This window comes from Beta vulgaris, chromosome 3, assembly GCF_026745355.1.
Source record: "Beta vulgaris subsp. vulgaris cultivar EL10 chromosome 3, EL10.2, whole genome shotgun sequence".
NCBI lineage: Eukaryota > Viridiplantae > Streptophyta > Magnoliopsida > Caryophyllales > Amaranthaceae > Beta > Beta vulgaris.
Window position 1 is genome coordinate 8,036,244 of NC_079204.1, and position 20,366 is coordinate 8,056,609.

Consider the following 20,366-nt stretch of genomic DNA (forward strand, 5'->3'; position numbering starts at 1 on the left):
GTCAAGTATTAACCATGAATGAGTTGGAGAGACAAAGAGATGAAGAAGAGAAGAGGGAAAAAACTTTGTTAGTAAAACTAGGGGTGAGAATTAGTATGTTCGCGAATAATTCGGGATCGGCTCGGTCAAAACTGGACTCGTTGTGATTCGACTCAGATTCGGACTCGGCTCGAGATCTTAAAGAGTAGAGCCGAGCTAGTCAGAGTAATGGGTTTTAAAACACTATCCCAAGTGCACAGTGTATGTTAGCAGAGACTTAGCAATACATTTATATCTATATGGAGAGAATTTCTACATATTAATGTTTAATTAATTAACTATTTCAGAAAAGATGGTTGAATGAATAATAACTAATACTAAAGTAATCTAAATCAGATAAAAGATGCAAATAAAATAATTAAAAAACTAATGTATTTGATCGATCCACCATGCTTATACCAATTCAATTAATGCAATACAATTCAACAATATTTTGATTTAGGGACGAATAATAAGAGTATTTTGTTATCCTACGATCGGGTCTTAACACTATTAGATCAACATATGCAGTACAATCGCTATCATAATCAACTCTATCAATTGTAAGCATCTAAAGAGTACGATCTTTCAATTCTAACTCTGTTATCAGTTGTGTTGTATTGACCAAATATGATATTGATGGTCGTGAATTTGAAATGGATTGCACTACGATTGTTGACTGAATTTGAAATGGATTGCACTACGATTGTTGACTGCACAATATAAATTAAATTTAGAAGAAAAAAAACTCACATGCATCATACTAATTCACTTAACACAAATTCTTTAAAAAGACGGTCTCATATTAATCTTAACGTGAGACCTCCCAGCCCAAGAGATATATGTTTTTAAAAAACGTACCACTTCTTACAAATTCTTATGATAATATTTTGACGAAATAGTTAATATTTTTGGCGTTTTAGTTAAGTATTTTAACACAATAGTTTAGAGCTGATAATCTTTATTTAGACTTACATTAGTTTTTTAGTTAACATATCAAATACATTAGTTAGTGTTGTTCTATAATTAGTTAAGATCAACTAGAGCATCATTTAGTTTCTAATATAAATGAAGAAACAACTTTTTTACAAAGGAAAAATTATTTTAAATAAGTCAACTTTTGTGCGATCTTTCCATTTTAAGTCACTTTTTGATTATCCCTAATTGAGTTAGGCTTGTATGTCTATTTTTTTCTATTGAGTTTTAACCTGTTTGTGACTTTTTTATTAGGTTACTTATGATATGTGTTACAATGTCCATCTTTCTAAAACAGGCGAGGGTGGGGGTGGGATATTGTAACATATATATCATAAGTAACCTAACATCTTTAACCACTAATCCATTACAACTTCAATGCTTAATATTTCGAAGTAAAACATAATAAGTCTTATAATTATATGTAATTATAAAAATATATAGAAAAGTTGTTTGATCTCTAACCCTTTTATTAAATAATAATGATCAATTACTCAAATTTCATTGAAATTGTTATATTTATCTCTCAAATAGAAGTATTTTTTCGAACAATGACTTATCATGTCATAACGACAATTTTCAAATTTCACACTAGACAAAATATTACGAAAAGTTGATAGAATCAATTATAAAATTTATAAATATATTTGATAATTTTCTCTAATCTAGAGCATCACCCAGGCAAAATACTACTACCTCCGTTTCAATTTAATCTACACACTTTGACATTTTACACTATTTACAAATTTCACTTTGACCATCATTTGTGATTTATACGCGAATGAATATATAGTCATGTGGGATCTTGTTAAATTCATCATAACATGTATTTTATTAATATGTATTTTTTATAATTTTTACAAATACAAAACTAAAGATACATGTCCTTAAAGTTTTGCATTGGCATGCGTGAAAAGTGTAAGTGTGTAGATTAAATTGAAACGGAGGTAGTAATTATCAAATGAATTAACGTGTCTACCAAACAGAATAAACCAGTGTCATTCGTGTGGTGGTGGAACCATCACAATAGCCAAAATAAGTGGTGACCAAAGGAAAGAAAACATCAGGAGAGCAAACTTCCAAGTTCCAAGGCGAAAGTGCATCAATATATTACAATAACAACGCCGGGCCAAAATTGCATTTTTGTTACAATTGCTCATCTATAAATTAGTTACTGGAGGAATTCACATACAAATTAACTTGAGAAACTTGATTTGCACTTTAAGAGATTACAGCTAATAGCTCTTTGTTCTGATACTCATGAGAGTTGTGCCATCTCCATTCATGGTTCAGCTAGCAGCATCGATAACGAACGAGCCCACAGAAGAGCATGCAGCCAAAATATATAGGTACTCCGAATGAACCCACCTTTATAAAAGCCTCTCCAAATGCTCTCCTGCAGAATTATTTTCCTTTGCTCGATTCAACCATGCTTTCTCACTCTTGACATGAAATCATGCATGTAACTGTCTCAGAATCCAAGTTCACCAAATGATCACTTAAAAAATGCAAAACCCACTCCCTTCGAGAAATTGTCAACTCACGGATAATGACTGCTTCGTAACGTTGTTTTCAAACAAGTGAGCAATTGTTTTCACCTCCTTGATCGTGATGAAAAAGAATAAGAACTTGCTGTCGACAACTCTTTAAAGGTCAATCGGGATCTCGTTACATCATATTCATCATCCTTTGAGCTTCGAAATCAAGAAACTCCCCGTTTGCCGGCATCGGGTGCATGTTATAACCATACATGTCGAAAACATTCTCGTTCGGACCTTTGAAGCCCTCCATCTGCGGAGCCCAGGGCGCCGGATGATTAGAACTAGAAGCTTCCTGATTTAGGCTAAAACCCGGTGGGTTTTGAGGAGAATTTCCTGCGGCTCTTCTGTTGCTGGAATTTGCTGTTGTAAGAGAAATGGAATTTGACTGCTGTTGCTGCATTTGTTGCTGATTCTTCATAGGTGATTTGGGCCGTAGGGCCTCTATTTCAGGTGTTGTCTGGACAAGATGAGGTGCGTCTGGTGGTGGATTCCGACCTCCCCCACCCAACCAAACCTTCCCTTCCTTGTCAGAAAAGGTCTTCATATATGCCTGCAAAAAGAGCCCATATCTCAGCTCAATGTTTTGCATGATCAAAGATGATATATATACCTAAGTAGATAAATTTTCAATACCTACACACCTATAGAACTAGGATCTGGTCAAAGAACTCCTCAGTTCCCCCCCCCCCCCCAACCACAACCCCCACCAAAAAAAAAAAAAGAATTAAATTGTGAAAAAAGGGAACCCTATCGAAATTTGAGAGCCAAGATATGCAAAGCAAATGAGTTTGAAAACCTAATAACTCATATAGCTTAGAGCCCTTTAATACAAAAGCATATGCAGTTTAGTAGTTAGGAGTCAGGACCTAAAAAGCTGCCGACAAATCAAAATTACCTCACGCCTGAACTATGCAATTTCCAACAATTATCTGAAATTAAACGTAATAAGTTGAAACTTTTCAGGCATTTTCACACAATCACGCCTCATTAACCGAAGAAAAAATCAAAATATAACAAAAATACTCCATAGCCAGTCAGCCAGAACTGAAAAAAAAAAAACTTACAAACAAACACTTCACTTGACACTTGATGCGTTTATAATCAACACACAACTTTCGGATTCAATTTTACCAATGTGCTTCGTTTATGCATATTTGCGACCATGTTAATCAGAAAGTAGAAAAGAACGATAGAAACATAAAACGAATCAACCAGCACGAATTCCTGATCTAACAAACATCTTATCTCTAAGGAGGGAATTTGAATTATTGGCCCTTGTCTTCCTAATTTCCATGATATAATGAAGGTCCAAATTTACATAGGATGCAAAACAACTGAATGGCCACCATTCTTTCAAGTCTTTTAAATGTTCCAAAACAGGTAGATGATGCCCAACAAGATCCTGGAAATCAATAGGTCTTTAAGTGGAATTTGATAAACCTATTAGTCAAGCATCAAATGAAGCGCTTTCATTTCGTATAAATGAGCTGGCAACGCAATACCATTGCAGAGATTGGGAGAGCACGGATATCCTCTCACAACTCTCTTTTTTCTTTTTTTTTTTGGGGGGGGGGGGTTATATCCAAGATGAAATTCTACTTCAAAGTTCAAGCCCTTTACCTCAACATTGAAGTTTGATGAGGATAGTTCTTTTCCAACCGTCAGCCATCCTGACCGGATGTTGTGGTCTTCGCCAAAAAGCTCGATCCTCCTACGACCAAGAGCAAAATGCTCGATGATCCGGTACATTTCATCAGGCTTGGCCGTGGAACCTACACAGAAATTGGTGACCAGATCCCTGTTAATCTTATTGTAAGACTAAATCACAAGAAAGATGGAAGCGACTCTTAACCAAGCAGCTATGATGCAAATGCCAACACACATAAACAAACATATCCTCTTGTGGACAAAAGCAAGTCCAAAATCCTACAAAATCCAGCAAGCCTTGCAAGTTGCAACTATTTAAAATCTTATTACAAGGCAAGAAAAATCATTAGTTTGTTATCATTATAAATTAGATTTCACGTATTGTTAACTTGAAAATTAGCTTAATTTCACATTTAGTAACTATTTCTTTGTTGACCTCATATATCGGAGGCTTAAGGGTGCATTCTCTTCACCTTGATTTTGCTCAACTTTATAGAATCGAACTTACCCTAACTTATGGAGCTTATTAGAGCTTATATTGTTACTCATCAGAATTTATTGGAACTTACACGAAGTTCTTAGACCTGAAGCTTATTCTTTTTAAGTGAAGCAAATGCACCCTAAATAGTTTAATAGTAAAGAATATTTATCTGTTCCACAAATAACTACTCACACATTTGTAGACGCAAAATTTAAGGCAAAAGGGGAGAGTATATTTTTGAATCCACATGTTTTGCATACTATTTATAAGGAGGTGAAAAGAAGATACTGAAACAAAGCAAAGTGGGTAATTTTTATGGAACGCACAATAATCAAAAGTGGAGGGAGTAATTTTACGTGTCAAATAAATGTTCCCCATTCAAATGGTGCTATGAGAAAGCAACACAATATTATGGAGTTATATAAGTATAATTTTTGAGTGCGATAAGAGTGATATATATATATAGGGTTGGGTTCTAGTGAGAACCCTCTTATGGTGGCGAGAACCACGGTTCCAAGCATATTACTTATTGATAGAATCTGGTTGGAAAATCAATTTAAAGTGCATTTGCACAAGATGTCAAGCGTAAATTTATTTTGAATCATAAATAAAAGCATTTTCTTTTTAAGAATAAATGGTTAGATCACATGTCAAATTAACTAATTGAGAAATATAGTGTGCGCATGCGTGTGCACGGAAGCGTATATAATTTGCATACTTAACTTATAGTTAAACAATACCATAAAAAGCATGTGGCATATTCTTACTTATTACTATTAACTAACAAATCCTTCAGCTCACTAACATATGCATTATCCGTCAATGCTGGACTAGCCTCAACATACTGCACATTTCCCAACTAAATTCCAGGGACTCGGAAAGGGAAAAAGAAACATCACAAAAATAAAGCATGCCATAAAAACACATACCATAAGGAGGTTCCTCCGCAATAATGACATCAGTATCTATATTGGCATGGATTATATGTCCATCAGTACTGCGACGAACAGTTCCCTTGATTCCCATTAGACAGTGTTCCTTCATATAATTTACAGCACAGTTTCAGGAGACGAGACAGTTCCATTACAACGATATCTAAATGCGATTTGACTAACCTTAGAATGCTGAAATAATGTATGAGAATCATGTCGCAAAGCAGGAGTCGCAGTGTTTTTGTTTGTCTTCACCCAGCATATATCTTCACACCTCCTGAATCCCCACTGGTTATAAGAATGGAATAAGGAAATGAGAGAATCAATTATTAGTGATTGGGTATATTCATTACTTATAATTCAGACATGCGAAAGAAGAGGAACGCAACAACTTGGATTAACAAAAATTCAAACTTAAGCAATCGGCCTAATCACCCCTCCCCTATAATCCCAAAAATACTACTTCCTCTGTTCCATAATAAGTGAAACATAGGAATTGGGCACAAGATTTAATAAACATCACTTTCAAAAGCCAAAAAGTCATAAATACCCTTTAAATTATCAAAAGGAGGAGAGAAAAAGCAAACCACACAAATTTGTGATGGGTACTATTGTTATTTTGTCACTTTCTTTTTTTCATTTAAGGTATGTTTCAATTATTTTGAAACGTTCTAAAATAGTAAGTGTTTCACTTATTATGGAACGGGGGAAGTATATACTATTACCTTCTTTAGACATTGTCGCCCTTGCTCAAGACCAACGCCGTCACCGACCCAAAGAAATATAAAAGACGGTGTGTCTGCTATTGCCTGCATACCATAGATACAGATTTCAAAATCAGGGCCAACAAACAAACAGGCCTTCAAAGTGTTCTAGTGGCAGTCAACAAATCTGATCAGGACAGAGATACAACACACACCTCCATCCAAAACAATGGTCACATATACTATTACGTGATGAGTTAATATGTCACTTTTCCCAAAATAGAATTCCATCAGTTCCTTATTATTTGCTCACTTAAATCTTCTTGTTCCATGTTGTTTGTCATTTATTAATCAATGCACTAATACATGTAAGTTTAACATATCAAAATTATATACATACCTCCATTTTTTAGAGTTTACCATTTTCACATTATTCACATACTCCACTTCAACCATCTTGTACAATTTATAAACATAGTCATGTGGGATCTTGTTAGATTAATCTCAATATATATTATTTTTAAAAGCATCAACTGTTTATAATTATTACTTGTACTTAATTAAGATATTAATCTTCAAAGTTGCGTGTTAGCAAAACAGAAATAGTAAAACAAAAAACAAAACGGAGAAACTTGTTCGTTTTAAGTCTCAATGCAACAAAAATAATAACTTACAATGTGTACATGACCTTAAATGCCTATTTGATAAGAGGTAATAAAATGTGGCAATAGTAATGAAGATTAGTGTAAACTTGGAAGAAAAACATCTTGCCAATGTCGTAAGTGATAAAACCATAAACAAGAGATTTCCTTAAATAAATTTTCAATGCCACTCAAATGCGAGCTTCCAAAGTAGTGATGGACGGTAATATAATGTATGATAAACAAAGAAGTTTTGGGGGTGAAGAAGCATAACTAAATCAATTTACATGGAAATATCCTCATAAATAAGATCCAAATTTTATTATCATGGCTGCTAGTTATTACGTTCTACAAAACGGGCATAAAAGTAATACTTTGGAACAAAGGGAGGAATGATTTATAATACTACTTCACAAGTGGCCCCTAATTAGATTGAATGATGGAAAGAGTTTTACAATGGTGCAACAACTATAAAGGGTCTTTTACTAAAACTGTAACATATCTATAATTATTATCCAATGAGAAAATACGACAACAATATGCTGAGGAAAGATTACCTCAATTTTCAGATTCATTATCTCTTCAAATGTCCAGTACTCCATGTGGTCAGTCACACCAGGTGCTCGATGAACATATTCCTCCCAAGGTGGGTCAACAAGAATAACATCAAACTTGGTCCCGAAAAACTCTGCCGACAGCACAAACTCCCGAAGGTCACATTTATGATACATAGGAGGTGTAGCTGCTTTCGCAACAATCTCATCCTTCTTTTGTATTAGCTCTCGAAGCTTCGGATAATCCTCAACATTAGTTAGTTCCAGCTCTCGTATGAAATTTTGGGGCCGCAATCCGGTGTCAACAAAATTCTGAGAGTAATCATTTTGTTCTCCTCTAGATGGCGCCTTACCAGGAGGCCCACCACTTTTGGGAGGAACCCAACCACCAGAGCTTTTATCATTCAAATTTCCTCGATTAACAGGCATAATGGCATTAAATCCTGGGCCAGATGCACTTGAGGGCACTCCTCTTCCTTGGCCTGGCTGATTGAAAAACAAGCCTGGATTTGGAGGAGCCCCCATGTTTGGTGGAAATCGCTGTCCAGGCCCAGGAGGAAGGGAGGAAACACCAGGGGAGACAGGCAACATGCTCATATCAACGCCCCGGCCTCCAGGCCAAACAACCGGAGGAGAAAATGGTGAAACAAAAATGCCAGGGGGAACAGGAGGACCAGGACCAGGACCAGGAGATAAACCAGGGTTCATTGATTGCATTGGACCAGGTGGTGGCATACCAAGATGTCCAAAAGGAGACCCCATCAGGGGAACTGGTATATTGACCTGCTGGTTGTCTCTTCCAGGCGGCCTAATTCTACCTCCTCTACCCGGCCTATTGCCTTTAGGACCCTGTTGAATTATCCTACCAAAGTTATTTGACTCTTGATTGTTAGGAGGCTGTGAGCCACCAGCGGAACTTTGGCTAACAGATCGGGAAGACAAAGAACCCTGCTGACCCCTCTGTCTCCCTCCCCTACCATCAGCATCATCCCTCCATGCATTTTGATCTTGTAAAGAAGCAGATTCATCTATATACTTTACACTCGAGTCATCGACAGTTGCTCCATTCACATCAGCCCTATGCAAATCATCTTGTGTACGTCCCCAATCATCATGTTTATTTGGCTTTGGATCATGTAGTGGAACAGCTTCTGTTCTCCTAGTAAAACCAGATCCAGGATCATCTCTTCCATAATCAAGAGGCTTCGGTTGTATCTCTATAACATCATAGTTTTCAGTCGAAATTCCAAAATTTGATGAGGCCTTGACAGCTTCACTCCTCCCATCTTTTCTATTTCCAGTTCGACCTAGACCCCTGTCATTATCCATCCTATCACGACCACGTCTGGGAAAGTCACGATCATGAACTAATTCCATATCCCTCTCATTACCAAGCTGCTGCCTTCTTTTCCAACTTTCCCTTGAGCCTTCCCTTTCTCTATTCCTATCGCTCCAACTATTTTCCCTTGTTTTTGCTCTATCATCTCTAAAACCGTCCTTCTCTACATCTTTGCGCTTTAAACTGCTACCTCTTTCATATTCCATCTCCGAGTTCTCCAACTCATGGCGATGCCTCCCACTCCTCTCAGGGCTTCCCGACCGTCGGGAATGCCCAACTTCTCTTGCATTTTTGTCCCTAATCCAGGGACTGACATCTTCTTCCAGATTAGTTGACCTATCCCGATTATCTACAGCTTCACGAGCAGAAGATTTCAGTTCTTTATGCCTATCAGTTTTCTCCTTGCCAATTTTATCTTCACGAGTTCCAGAACTAGCTTTACCATCCTCTTCTACAGCATCTGATCTTCTGCTCTTGGACCTATCTGAATCAATTCTCTTTTCCTCCCTGCTGTAGGATTTACCCTTGTCGCTGGTTATTTCCAACACTTTCTCTCTTCCTTCACCAGCATCAAGTCTGGTAGATGTGCTTCTTTCACGAGCGGCTTCATTTTTGGATTCAGACATTGTACCACCTCTTGGCTCAGATTTTCCCGTGAGAATAGTATCCTCGGCTTTTGTGGAAGTATCGGAGTCATCCCATCTTCTCCTGTTCTTTACCTCCTCTGTAAAAGCAGGGCCCTTATCTCGACTGGTTTCCCTCCTTTCTGAATGATAAGAATCTTTTTCCAGAGCCTTGTCATCCTCCACATCACGAGCTCTTTCATCCCTGCTTCTACTACTCCTATGAGAGGGTTCATGGTCAGAGAATTTAGAAGTCGATTTCCTTAACGTGTTCCTCTCATTATCATCACTTCTAATATGGCTTCTCGTTACAGACTTATCCCCCCCATCAAGCCTGTTTTCTAAATCTCCATCCTGATACCAGTTGCTCAGTTTTTCCAAAGCACTGACCTCCTGCTTCTTCCTTGCTGGCTTAGAGCCTGAATCCTTCTTCGCATCATACTCACCTTCATCTATATCCCCTCTAGTTGATCCAGCTGACGTCCGTCTACTCTCATTTCTGTCACCGCTCTTCCTCCTTCCACTACCATCCCATCCGTCGACTTCTTCTCCATTACTAGATCTTCTTGATTTGCTTAACCTATGCCTCCTCCTTCCATTGCCCTCCAATTCGTCTTCATCACCAGTCATCTCTCTCTTCCCATCCACACTATCCTCTATTTCCTTCTTTCCATGATTTCGACTTCTCTCAGGTGAATCCATCACAAGATTCTACGCGTAATTTAAACACTTGATTAAGCAAAATTATAGTAGATAAAATAATTTGTAACTTCTCCTTAAATAAGCCGAATGTATTACTAGGATTAAAGTAAAGTTAGTTTCCCACTTTCCCCTCTTTCATCATTGCCATTAATCACACTAAGCTTATCCATGAAATCTTAACTTTTTTAATTGCTGCTCGCATATTAGTGAATAAGATTAAATTGATTCTTACTCAAATATGTAATGTAACGTATTGCTAAACTGCAAATTTTCAATCTAAAAACATACAATATATACTAAAATTAGTGCTAAACAAACCTTACCTTCAATTCTTTGAAATTGTCGAAAAAATTCTTCAATTTCTTTCCTTTGAAACTAACTTGAATTGATGCTGGAAGTACAAAATTGGAAATCGAACTTTTTAGATAGAGAAGAAAACTAAAATCAAATCTGTAATCTGTAATGTGTAGAGAGAGAGATGAATTTCCCTTGTAATTGCAGCAAACTCTACGAATTGTAATTTGGAGAGTTAGGGTTACAAACGAGGGCCTCTCTGATTTTGATTTTTTTTTTCTCTATTTCTTCCCTCTAAAATAAAACTGTGGAGTAAACTAACAAAGTGTTGTATTATAGAGAGATTTTAAGCAAGATTGGGGAGTAAGCTCTTGTTGTTGTGTTATTTATTTTCTCCCGCGAAGTGCGGTACATATAGTGCCGGGTAAATAATTCACCCGGTGATACATCATATCACTGCACAACTGCAGTGTAGTGTCTAATCATGGGCGGCGCCGTTTTATCCGTTCACTGTTTACATAGAATATTACAACACTCCCCCTTGAACGGATCTTAAGAATTACGGGGTGACAACTGCCTCATTAAAAACTTTACATTTGAAAAACCCTAACGGGATAAAAACAAATATAAAGGAAAAAGAGTACAGTTGGGGTTTGATATGCCTTTATGCTTTTCTGCCTCGTTAAAACCTTGCCAAGAAAAACCCTATAGGATAAAAACTTGGACGAAGGAAAAAGAGTACAGAACATATAGGGCTCCCCCTCAATTTAACATATATCTCGGAGGCGACGTAGACCAGTTAGGTGTACAAGCTCTTGGAATTGCTTTGCTGGCAATGCCTTTGTGAGTAGGTCGGCTAAATTGTCGCATGATTGAACTTGTGTGACATTAATTGTTCCTTCCTTCTCCAAGTCGTGAGTGGAAAAGAATTTAGGATCGATATGCTTTGTTCTGTCACCTTTGATATAGCCTTCCTTAATTTGTGCAATGCAAGCAGTATTATCTTCATGGATTTTAGTTGGACCTTCTTGTGTCTCTTTGATACCACTTTCCTTGAGTATGTGATGGGTCAAAGATCTTAACCATACACATTCTCTACCAACTTCATAAAGTGCGATTAATTCAGCTTGATTTGATGAAGTAGCTGTTAGAGTATGTTTTGTTGACTTCCAAGAGATTGCTGTATTTCCATGGCTAAAAATATAACCTGTTTGCGATTTTGCCTTGACTGGATCTGACAAGTAACCTGCGTCGGCATATCCCACAAGGGTAGGATTTCCGTCTCGTGGATAGAATAATCCCATATCCGTTGTCCCGCGTATATAGCGGAGTAAGTGTTTCACTCCACTCCAGTGCCTGTTTGTAGGTTCGGAGCTGTATCTAGCTAATAATTGACCGAGAATGCAATGTCTGGTCTAGTCTTGATGGCTAAGTACATTAAGGCTCCAATGGCACTTAGATATGGTACTTCGGGACCGAGTATATCCTCACCTTCTTTCTTAGGGCGGAAAGGATCTTCATCAATTTTTAAGCGACGAACAACCATAGGTGAACTCAGCTGTGATTTGTCCATATAAAACCTTTTTAGCACTTTCTCGGCATAATTGGATTGGTGAACAAGGATTCCATCCTTTAGGTGTTCAATTTGTAGTCCAAGACAAAATTTAGTCTTTCCAAGATCTTTCATCTCGAATTCCTTCATCATGCATTTAGCGGTTTCTTCAATTTCATCGGGTGTCCCGATGATATTTAGGTCATCAACATATACTGCAATTATAACAAATCCATTTTTGGTTTGTTTGATGAAGACACATGGACAAATTTGGTCGTTCTTATAGCCTCGATTCATGAGGTATTCACTAAGACGGTTGTACCACATCCCTTCCAGATTGTTTTAAACCGTAAAGTGATTTTTTCAATTTTATGGAATGTAGTTCCGAGGTTTTGACCTCAAGGATTCAGGTAGTTCAAGCCTTCTGGGACTCTCATTGGATATCAGTGTCAAGTTACCCATAGAGATATGCTGTCACGCCATCCATAAGGCGCATTTGTAGTCCTTTGCATGCAGATAGACTTATAAGGAATCTTAGTGTCGTGGCATCTACCACTGGAGAGTATGTTTTCTCAGTCAATTCCAGGTCTCTGGGAGAAACCTTGGGCTACAAGTCTGCCTTGTATCGTACGATTTCATTTTTCTCGTTTCGTTTTCGCACGAAGACCCATTTATATCCAACGGGTTTTATTCCCTTTGGGGTCTGGGCTATAGGGCCAAACACTTCTCGTTTTTTAAGATTTCAATTCTACCTGAATGGCCTCTTTCCATTTAGGCCAATCACTCCTTCGTCGACATTCATCCACGATCTTGGTTCGGTGTCCTCGATATCAGTGGTGATTTCTGTGGCTATTGAATATGCAAATATTTCATCAATGGGGTTTTTACCCTATTCCATTGCTTTCTAGAATGGACAAAATTTATTGAAATTTCGTGATTGTCGACGCTAGCATTTTCATGCTCCCCCTCAGATGTAGCATCTGATCTTTGAGTTCATTTTGGGGTTTATGAGTTTCGTCATTTGAAAATTGTTCCACTTTAGAAGAATCATCAGTTTTCTCATTATTTATTTATATTCTTCTAGACTTTCGGTTTCAAATCTTTGGCTCCGAGTGGTCTTCCACGCCTTTTGCGTGTTGCAGATTCATTTGCAAGTGGATTTTCCGTTATTTCTCTTGGGATTTCGACCCTTGCAGGAGCATTCACAGCGGGTATATGTGATTTTATCACTCCTTTTGAATCAGTGAATGCATCTGGCAATTGATTGGCAATGTTTTGCAAGTGTATAATTTTCTGAACTTCCTGCTCACACATATTTGATCTTTGATCAATATATGATAAATTTTGGCATTCCATGATATTTCATTCCAACATGGGCCTGCTTTCTCCCCCTAAGGTTGGGAAAATTGTCTCATCAAAGTGACAATCGACGAACCGAGCGGTGAAAAGATCACAATTGACAGTTCTAGATATCTTATGATGGTTGGTGATTCAAATCCAACATAGATTCCCAACCTTCTTTGTGGGCCCATCTTAGTACGTTTTGGTGGTGCTATATGAGCGTAGACTGCACACACCAAAAATTCGTAGGTGAGCAAGCTTGGTTCCTTTCCAACCACTAACTGTAGTGGGGATAGATCATGCTTGGTGCTCGGCCTTAGTCTCAGTAAAGCCGCAACATGTAGTATGGCGTGTCCCCATGTAGAGGATGGGAGTTTTGATTTCATGAGTAATGGCCTCGCAACTAATTGTAGTCGCTTTATGAATGCTTCCGCTAGGCCGTTTTGTGTGTGAACATGGGCTACTGATGTTCGTCACGTCTATCCCAATGACATACAATAGTCATTAAAAGTGCGGGATGTGAATTCTCCGGCATTATCAAGCCGAATTTTCTTATGGGATAGTCTGGGAATTGAGCCCTTAGACGCGTAATTGTGCTAGCAGTTTTGCAAAAGCAACATTCCTTCGTTGATAGGAGACTAACGTGAGACCAACGTGTTGATGCGTCTATCAACACCAAAAGTATCTGAATGGTCCACATGATGGGTGTATTGGCCCGCAAATATCTCCTTGGATTCTTTCTAGGAATGCAAGATTTTCACCTTCAAGTTTATTTTTAGAAGGTCTTATGATTAATTTGCCAAGGGAACAAGCCTTACAATTATGCTCATTTGAGTTTGGGGTCCGTATGTTTTTCAACGGATGCCCATTTGAGCTTTGGACGATTTTCGTCATCATGCTTGTTCCTGGGTGACCCAAGCGATCATGCCATAGAGTAAATATTGCTTGGTTGTCTTCCTTATGGTGGGACACCAAATTTGTTTCGACTGATATAAGTAAAATACAGTCCAGAGGAGTATGATGGCATCCTTTCAAGGATTATTTTCTTGCCATCGTCACATTTCGTGAGATACATGTACTCCTTCCCGTTTTCGTTAACGGTTTCCACATGGTAACCATTTGTGCGTAGATCTTTGAAACTCAATAGATTTCTTTGAGTTTTACCTGAATACAATGCGTTGTTTATAGTGACGTGTGTTCCTTTTGGTAACACTATCACGCCTTTCCTGACCCTCAACCATCTTTGCAGTGCCTGCAATGGTGTTGAGGTCGTTTTCTTGGCTTGAGGTGAGTGAAGTATGACTTGTTACTCAGGATGGTATGTGTAGTGGCACTATCAATCAGGCATTGTTGGGCGCCTTTGTTTGTCATTATCTTCATTCAAATATAAATTTGTCAAAATCTAAAAAATTTATTCATTGAAAAGAAGTACATTACATGAAATGTTTAAAAGAGACATCAAATAAAACAAGTGTACATGAAGTAGAGTGATACAACAACATAAAACAACATCAGAGGTTGATCTAGGGGGAATAAGAGGGCTAGGCATTGGAAATATCTTCCACGAGGTAGTCAGCTACATCGAGGTCCGGGAGTGGACTAGTTTCAGTGACGAAATTTGTTTCGCCACGTCTCCCTTGACCCTTAGTAGAGGCCACATATAGATCCACAAGATGTTTGGCTGTGCGACATTCATTTGCCCAATGCCCTTGAATGCCACATTTAAAGCATTCTCTTTGTTCTTTGTTGGGAGTTTCTTCCTCCGCGTCCTCTATTTGGGCGCCAGTTTTGGCGTCCTCGTCCTCTTCCTCTGCCACTTCCATTGTTATTTCTTCCTCCATTACCCCTATTGTTGAATTGGCCATTCCAGTTTGAGTTACCTCCCCGCTTATTCCAGCGCTTGCCACCTCTAGTGGCATTTGTTTCAACTGCCGCTGCGCTGGTACCTGCTGGCCTTTGATTATGAATTGAGAGCAGGATTTGATTGTTCTGTTCTGCGACCAAAAGGATGCAATTAGGTCGCAGAACTTTTGGCAACGCCTTTCACGATATTGTTCTTGCTGAACAACATTATTGGCATGCATAGTGGAGAGAGTTTTCTCAATTATGGCTCGTTCAGACACAGGTTCTCCACACAGCTTTAGCTGTGAGGTGATGCGAAGTACCGCAGAATTGTACTCGCGTACTGATGCAAAGTCCTGGAACCTGAGTACTGACCATTCATGTTGGGCCCTTGGAGCGATAATTCTTTGCAAATGCTCAAATCTATCCTTTAGGTTATCCCATAATTCTTTGGGATCTTCCACAAGGATGTATTCAGACTTGAGTTCTTCATGTATATGGTGTTTGAGATACACCAATGCTTTCGCTTGCTCCAAGGGGGTAGGGGCACCATCTTCGACAATGGTGTGGTCAAGGCTAAGTGACTTTAGGTAAGCTTTTGCATCCACCCTCCATTCTAGGTATCTTTGGCATGAGGCTTCAAGGATCTCAAAGTCTCGGTTTGCAAGTCTAGCCATTTCTGAGTTCATGTGATATTTTAAAAGTATTAGTAGAAAATTAATATATAAAGTTCCGAAAGAAAATCACACTGGGATGTAAGCCTAGGTCCGAGAATCCTTAACCGTTCAAGAGGTTAAGGGTTCGAAACATGATAATAACACGAAAGGTGAACAATAAATATATATAAAAAGGCTACATTTTTTTTTGTTTAACCAGAATTTGACTATTATGTCTAAAAATAAACCACGTGTGTTAATAGCATATTAATAGAAAATTTACATAATTAAGCATTATAATTGCGTTTTACAATATGCAAAAACAGAATTACAATAATTCCTACTAAAACTGTTATAAGTATCATTCCCCAGTAGAACATGACCTTCAACTGTCTGAAAGATTCTAGAAGATCGGTGTGTCTTTGAGGACGGCGGTTTCCGGCATTGTACATGGTGGCCGAAAATAGTGGAGATGAAATTTGTGAAGTTTTATGAGAGAGAAAATTTTATGGGGTAGAAGTGAGTGAGGGAGGCGGACGAGAAAATGAGAAGGGTTAAAATCCCTTTTATAGTGGTGTAAAAACACTAATCACATTTAACAGGTAAAATATATACTAATGAGTTATACGTAAATTTTGACAAAAACCAAAAGAGAAATAGAGTATATGTAATACTTTACAAAAAAATGTTTGTGCCTACAATACATATTTCTAACACAAGACTCTTCTATCATAGATAAGATTTTGTTTGATGCTTTATCTAAGCTATAATATAAATTTTAGTACTTAGCTCACATTAAAAAGAAAAAGAAAAGAAGGAGCTACAATTCATATTAGACGAAGATGTAATAACATACTGACAAGATTCTTTCATGTAGCTGCCCATGTACTAAAAAGCAAGTGAAATGGCTGCTTTGTAAATGACGCCAAAAAAAAAACATACTGACAAGATGTATTGGAACTATCATATACAACTTGCAACAAAACTTCAGAATATGAAACATAAAATTTAATGCCCACTTGATTGCTAGATGACAAAATTTCAAGTTAGCATGGGAGAAGTTGCTGACAAGCATTAACAAGGCACAAGTCATCAGGTTGATGTGTCATCACATTTGCATTGGAACTAGTAGTTTTGCAATTTATAGGAAATCTGAAGGTAGATACTACTTATAATCTGTTGAAAGAAACGGTGCAAAGAAGATCTAGCTACTTCTTTCACCATTTCTTTCAATGCTTTCTCCCCCCTTTTTTTTTTCACAGTTAAAAAAAAATACAAGACATAAATATCAAACAAGAAAAAAATAGCAGGTAGCTCCACCATTATAGCTATTTTCCGGCCAAAAATTCATCCTCTTTGTAGTGTAAGCCGTCCATCCAGGCGGCGGAGTCCGTCCATTTAGGCGGCAAGTTTAACATAATAGCCCGTCCATATAGCCCGTCCATATAGGCGGCTTTAAATGCAAGGTCTTTGCCCTCCATGAAGGTGGCGCGACTTGCTTGGTGGCGGCCGAGCCGATACCGCCAGTTAATTGCTTTGCCGTCGCTTGTTGTTGACGGAAGGACCCTCATCGTCCCTACTCCTTTTATTATTATTATTAGGAGTTTGCCGGATTTCAGTTGGTGGTTCCGGAGGAGGGTTATCATTGAGGTTAGGGACGGTGGTTTGTCGGCGTTCACCGACGTGGCTATTAACGTTAGTATTATGGCGTTGGGGTGTACTACCAACTCCTCGTGCCGGGTTTGTGGTGCAAGGTACACTATTTTTATTACGTTCTATGATAAAATATATACTACAAAGAGATACATTGTTTAGAATAGTATTGATCCCATTACACTGGTGATCCATAATTTTTTTTGAAAAAAGATTAGTAGCAATTGAGAAGAACTACCTTTGGATAGTAGAGCGAAATCGTGCTGATAACGTGTTGTATTATAGAGAGATTTTAAGCAAGATTGGGGAGTAAGCTCTTGTTGTTGTGTTATCCATTTTCTCCCGCGAAGTGCGGTACATATAGTGCCGGGTAAATAATTCACCCGGTGATACATCATATCACTGCAGAACTGCAGTGTAGTGTCTAATCATGGGCGGCGCCGTTTTATCTGTTCACTGTTTACATAGAATATTACATCACAAAGTATTTTCATGAAAATTTAGTCTTTACTTCTAATTTCCCTCCCAAGTCCCAACTCTTTAACTAAGGGTTTGTTCTCTTCGACATAAAACAGCTAAACTGAACTGAACTGAACTTATTGGAGCTGAACTGAACTGAATTTATTGGAGCTGAACTGAACTGAATTGAATTGAATTGAATTGAATTAAATTGAATTAAATTCAATGTAATAAATATATAAATAATAATTTAAACAATAATAATATGAATATTAAATAATAATTATAATGATAAGTAATAATAATCAATAATAAATTGTATTTTGTTAAATGATACATATAAATAAATAATATTAATAATCATAAATTATTATTAATAATAATAATTAATGATAATAATGATAATTAATATTATTTTTATATTATTGTATTAATATATTAATACTTGATGATGATATTAATAACAATAATATCTAAGAAGTAAATTAATATTACTATTTTAATAATTAGATTTAATAATATAAAAATATTTAGTAATAAAAATAATGATTGGGTTGGACAGTGAAAATTACATCATAAACCAGTCTTGATGCAATTTGTGCTAAAAAAAGTGGGTTTATTTGTGCTTTGACCTAAACCATATTCCTCCTCCTAATAATAGTAATAATAATGAGTAAAGCTATAATAAACAAAATAATATATAGAAACAACAACAACAATAATAATAATAATACTTAATAGTAATGATATATATTTAAATAATAATAATGATGATAATGATAATAATAATAATAATAATAATAATAATAATAATAGTAATAATAATAATAATAATAATAATAATAAGAGTAAGAGTAATTAGTAAAATAAATTCTACCAACATAATAATAATATTTAACAAAATGGTTATAAAAGAGTTGAGCTGAACCGAACTGAACTGAACTTATTGGAGCTGAATTGAACTGAACTGAACTGAACTGAATTGAAAATAAGCTGGGGAGAACAGGCCCTAAGTATTGATTTTTTTTTATATAAATATTTTGCAAAATATTTTTTCCTAAATTTCAAATTTGGATTGTTTTTAATAGGTAGCTACAATACTTCATAGTTTCATTTGTTGTCGCATCAACTTTTTAAGCAATATCATTGTCTAGCTACAAGGTATGTAGTGATAAGCTACAACATATTGTTACTTGTATGGTCCCTATTCTCAAATGTCAATTAGTATTTTCAACTTATTTTTTTATTTAATCATAATTAGAAAGAAAACAAAAGAAATTGTGTTTCATTCTTGATGGAGATGCATTCACCAATCATATCATATTGCCATTCTGAAGTCAAGCGACTAGCTTAGTGGAGCAGGTTTTACTCTCAAGCACGTATCAATTATTTTGCTCCAATGGTTAAGCAACTTGCTTACTACTTTCAAGTACTGTAATTAGGATCGAAATTACAGCCATTGGACTGTTTCAAGGATCGCCTTCCCAAAAATTAGTTTAAGCTCAAATCGCACTTTTTCAAGTTAGATTGGATCAAGCTGGCGGACAAAGTGGGTCATAATTAGCTCTAGTGAAATTAGAGCTGATTAACTCCAACACGGCCTGCGGGCTTGGCCCAGCCCGATTTTTTGGGCGGGTTTGGTCTAGAAAAATTTGGTCCGCGATCGAGCCCGATCCAATTCGATTTTTTTTGCTTTGGGTCGGGCTTTGGGAAAACCAAAAATGATTTTTTAGTCTATTTTTTTGGCCCGGTCCGATTTTGGCTCGAAAAGTCCGCTCATTTTCGCCCAAAATAATGGGCTTTGGGCACAAAATTTTACCCCGAATTTTAGCTCGACCTGACTTATGGGTAATTTTTTTAGGCGCGACCCGATCCGATCCATGATCACCTCTGAGTGAAATATAAGAAAGATGAACTAATTTATTAATTGGTGATCAAGTTTTTTGAGCAACTATTATGTATGCTCTTTTGGCCGTATAATATGACTTTGACCATGACCTAAACCACAAACGATCAACCTAGCTTTCTACAAGGAAAATATTTGAGAGAGTAACATTTTTTTCTCGTGGTAAGTGAAACAATGCATTTGAAAGGAGAGCTTAAATTTACCTCCCATATTTGTCATAATTTTCATAAGCCTGAAAATAGAATTGTGACGATCGATAATTTAATAATAGCTTTAAACTAGAATTTAATTAGACGACTTTGGATCGTCATTTTTAGATTAAAACTCAAATTTGCATACGTGTACTTCACATTTATTTTTGGTGTGAAAATAATAAAAAAAAAAAATTCCACACCTGAGATAAGGAGATCTTTATAGTAAACCCGGGTGTACCATGCTCATGGTACACCCAAGTCTATTTTCGCCAAATGAACAAAATGGGAAATGAGCAAATGAGCAAATGAGCA

General features: G+C 37.0%; 3 protein-coding genes across 3 annotated transcripts in view; all 3 read right to left on the reverse strand.

Annotated features, from left to right (window-relative positions):
- Positions 1-20,366, reverse strand: part of LOC104888517 (gamma-secretase subunit APH1-like) — a 54,011-nt gene that overhangs the window by 10,736 nt on the left and 22,909 nt on the right. The gene's annotated exons all lie outside the window — the stretch shown is intronic.
- Positions 2,078-10,757, reverse strand: LOC104888518 (N6-adenosine-methyltransferase non-catalytic subunit MTB). Its single transcript, XM_010673527.4, has 7 exons — positions 10,481-10,757; positions 7,497-10,166; positions 6,320-6,403; positions 5,778-5,882; positions 5,592-5,700; positions 4,155-4,306; positions 2,078-3,084 (listed from the first exon to the last, which is right to left on the reverse strand). Exons 2-7 carry the CDS (start codon positions 10,155-10,157, stop codon positions 2,662-2,664), a joined length of 3,534 nt encoding a protein of 1,177 aa, XP_010671829.2. The 5' UTR covers positions 10,158-10,166; positions 10,481-10,757; the 3' UTR covers positions 2,078-2,661.
- LOC104887176 (uncharacterized) lies at positions 14,886-17,965 on the reverse strand. The gene is made up of 2 exons (XM_048640987.2): positions 17,734-17,965; positions 14,886-15,865 (listed from the first exon to the last, which is right to left on the reverse strand). The coding sequence occupies exons 1-2, from the start codon at positions 17,891-17,893 to the stop codon at positions 14,886-14,888; spliced, it is 1,140 nt and encodes a 379-aa protein (XP_048496944.2). The 5' UTR covers positions 17,894-17,965.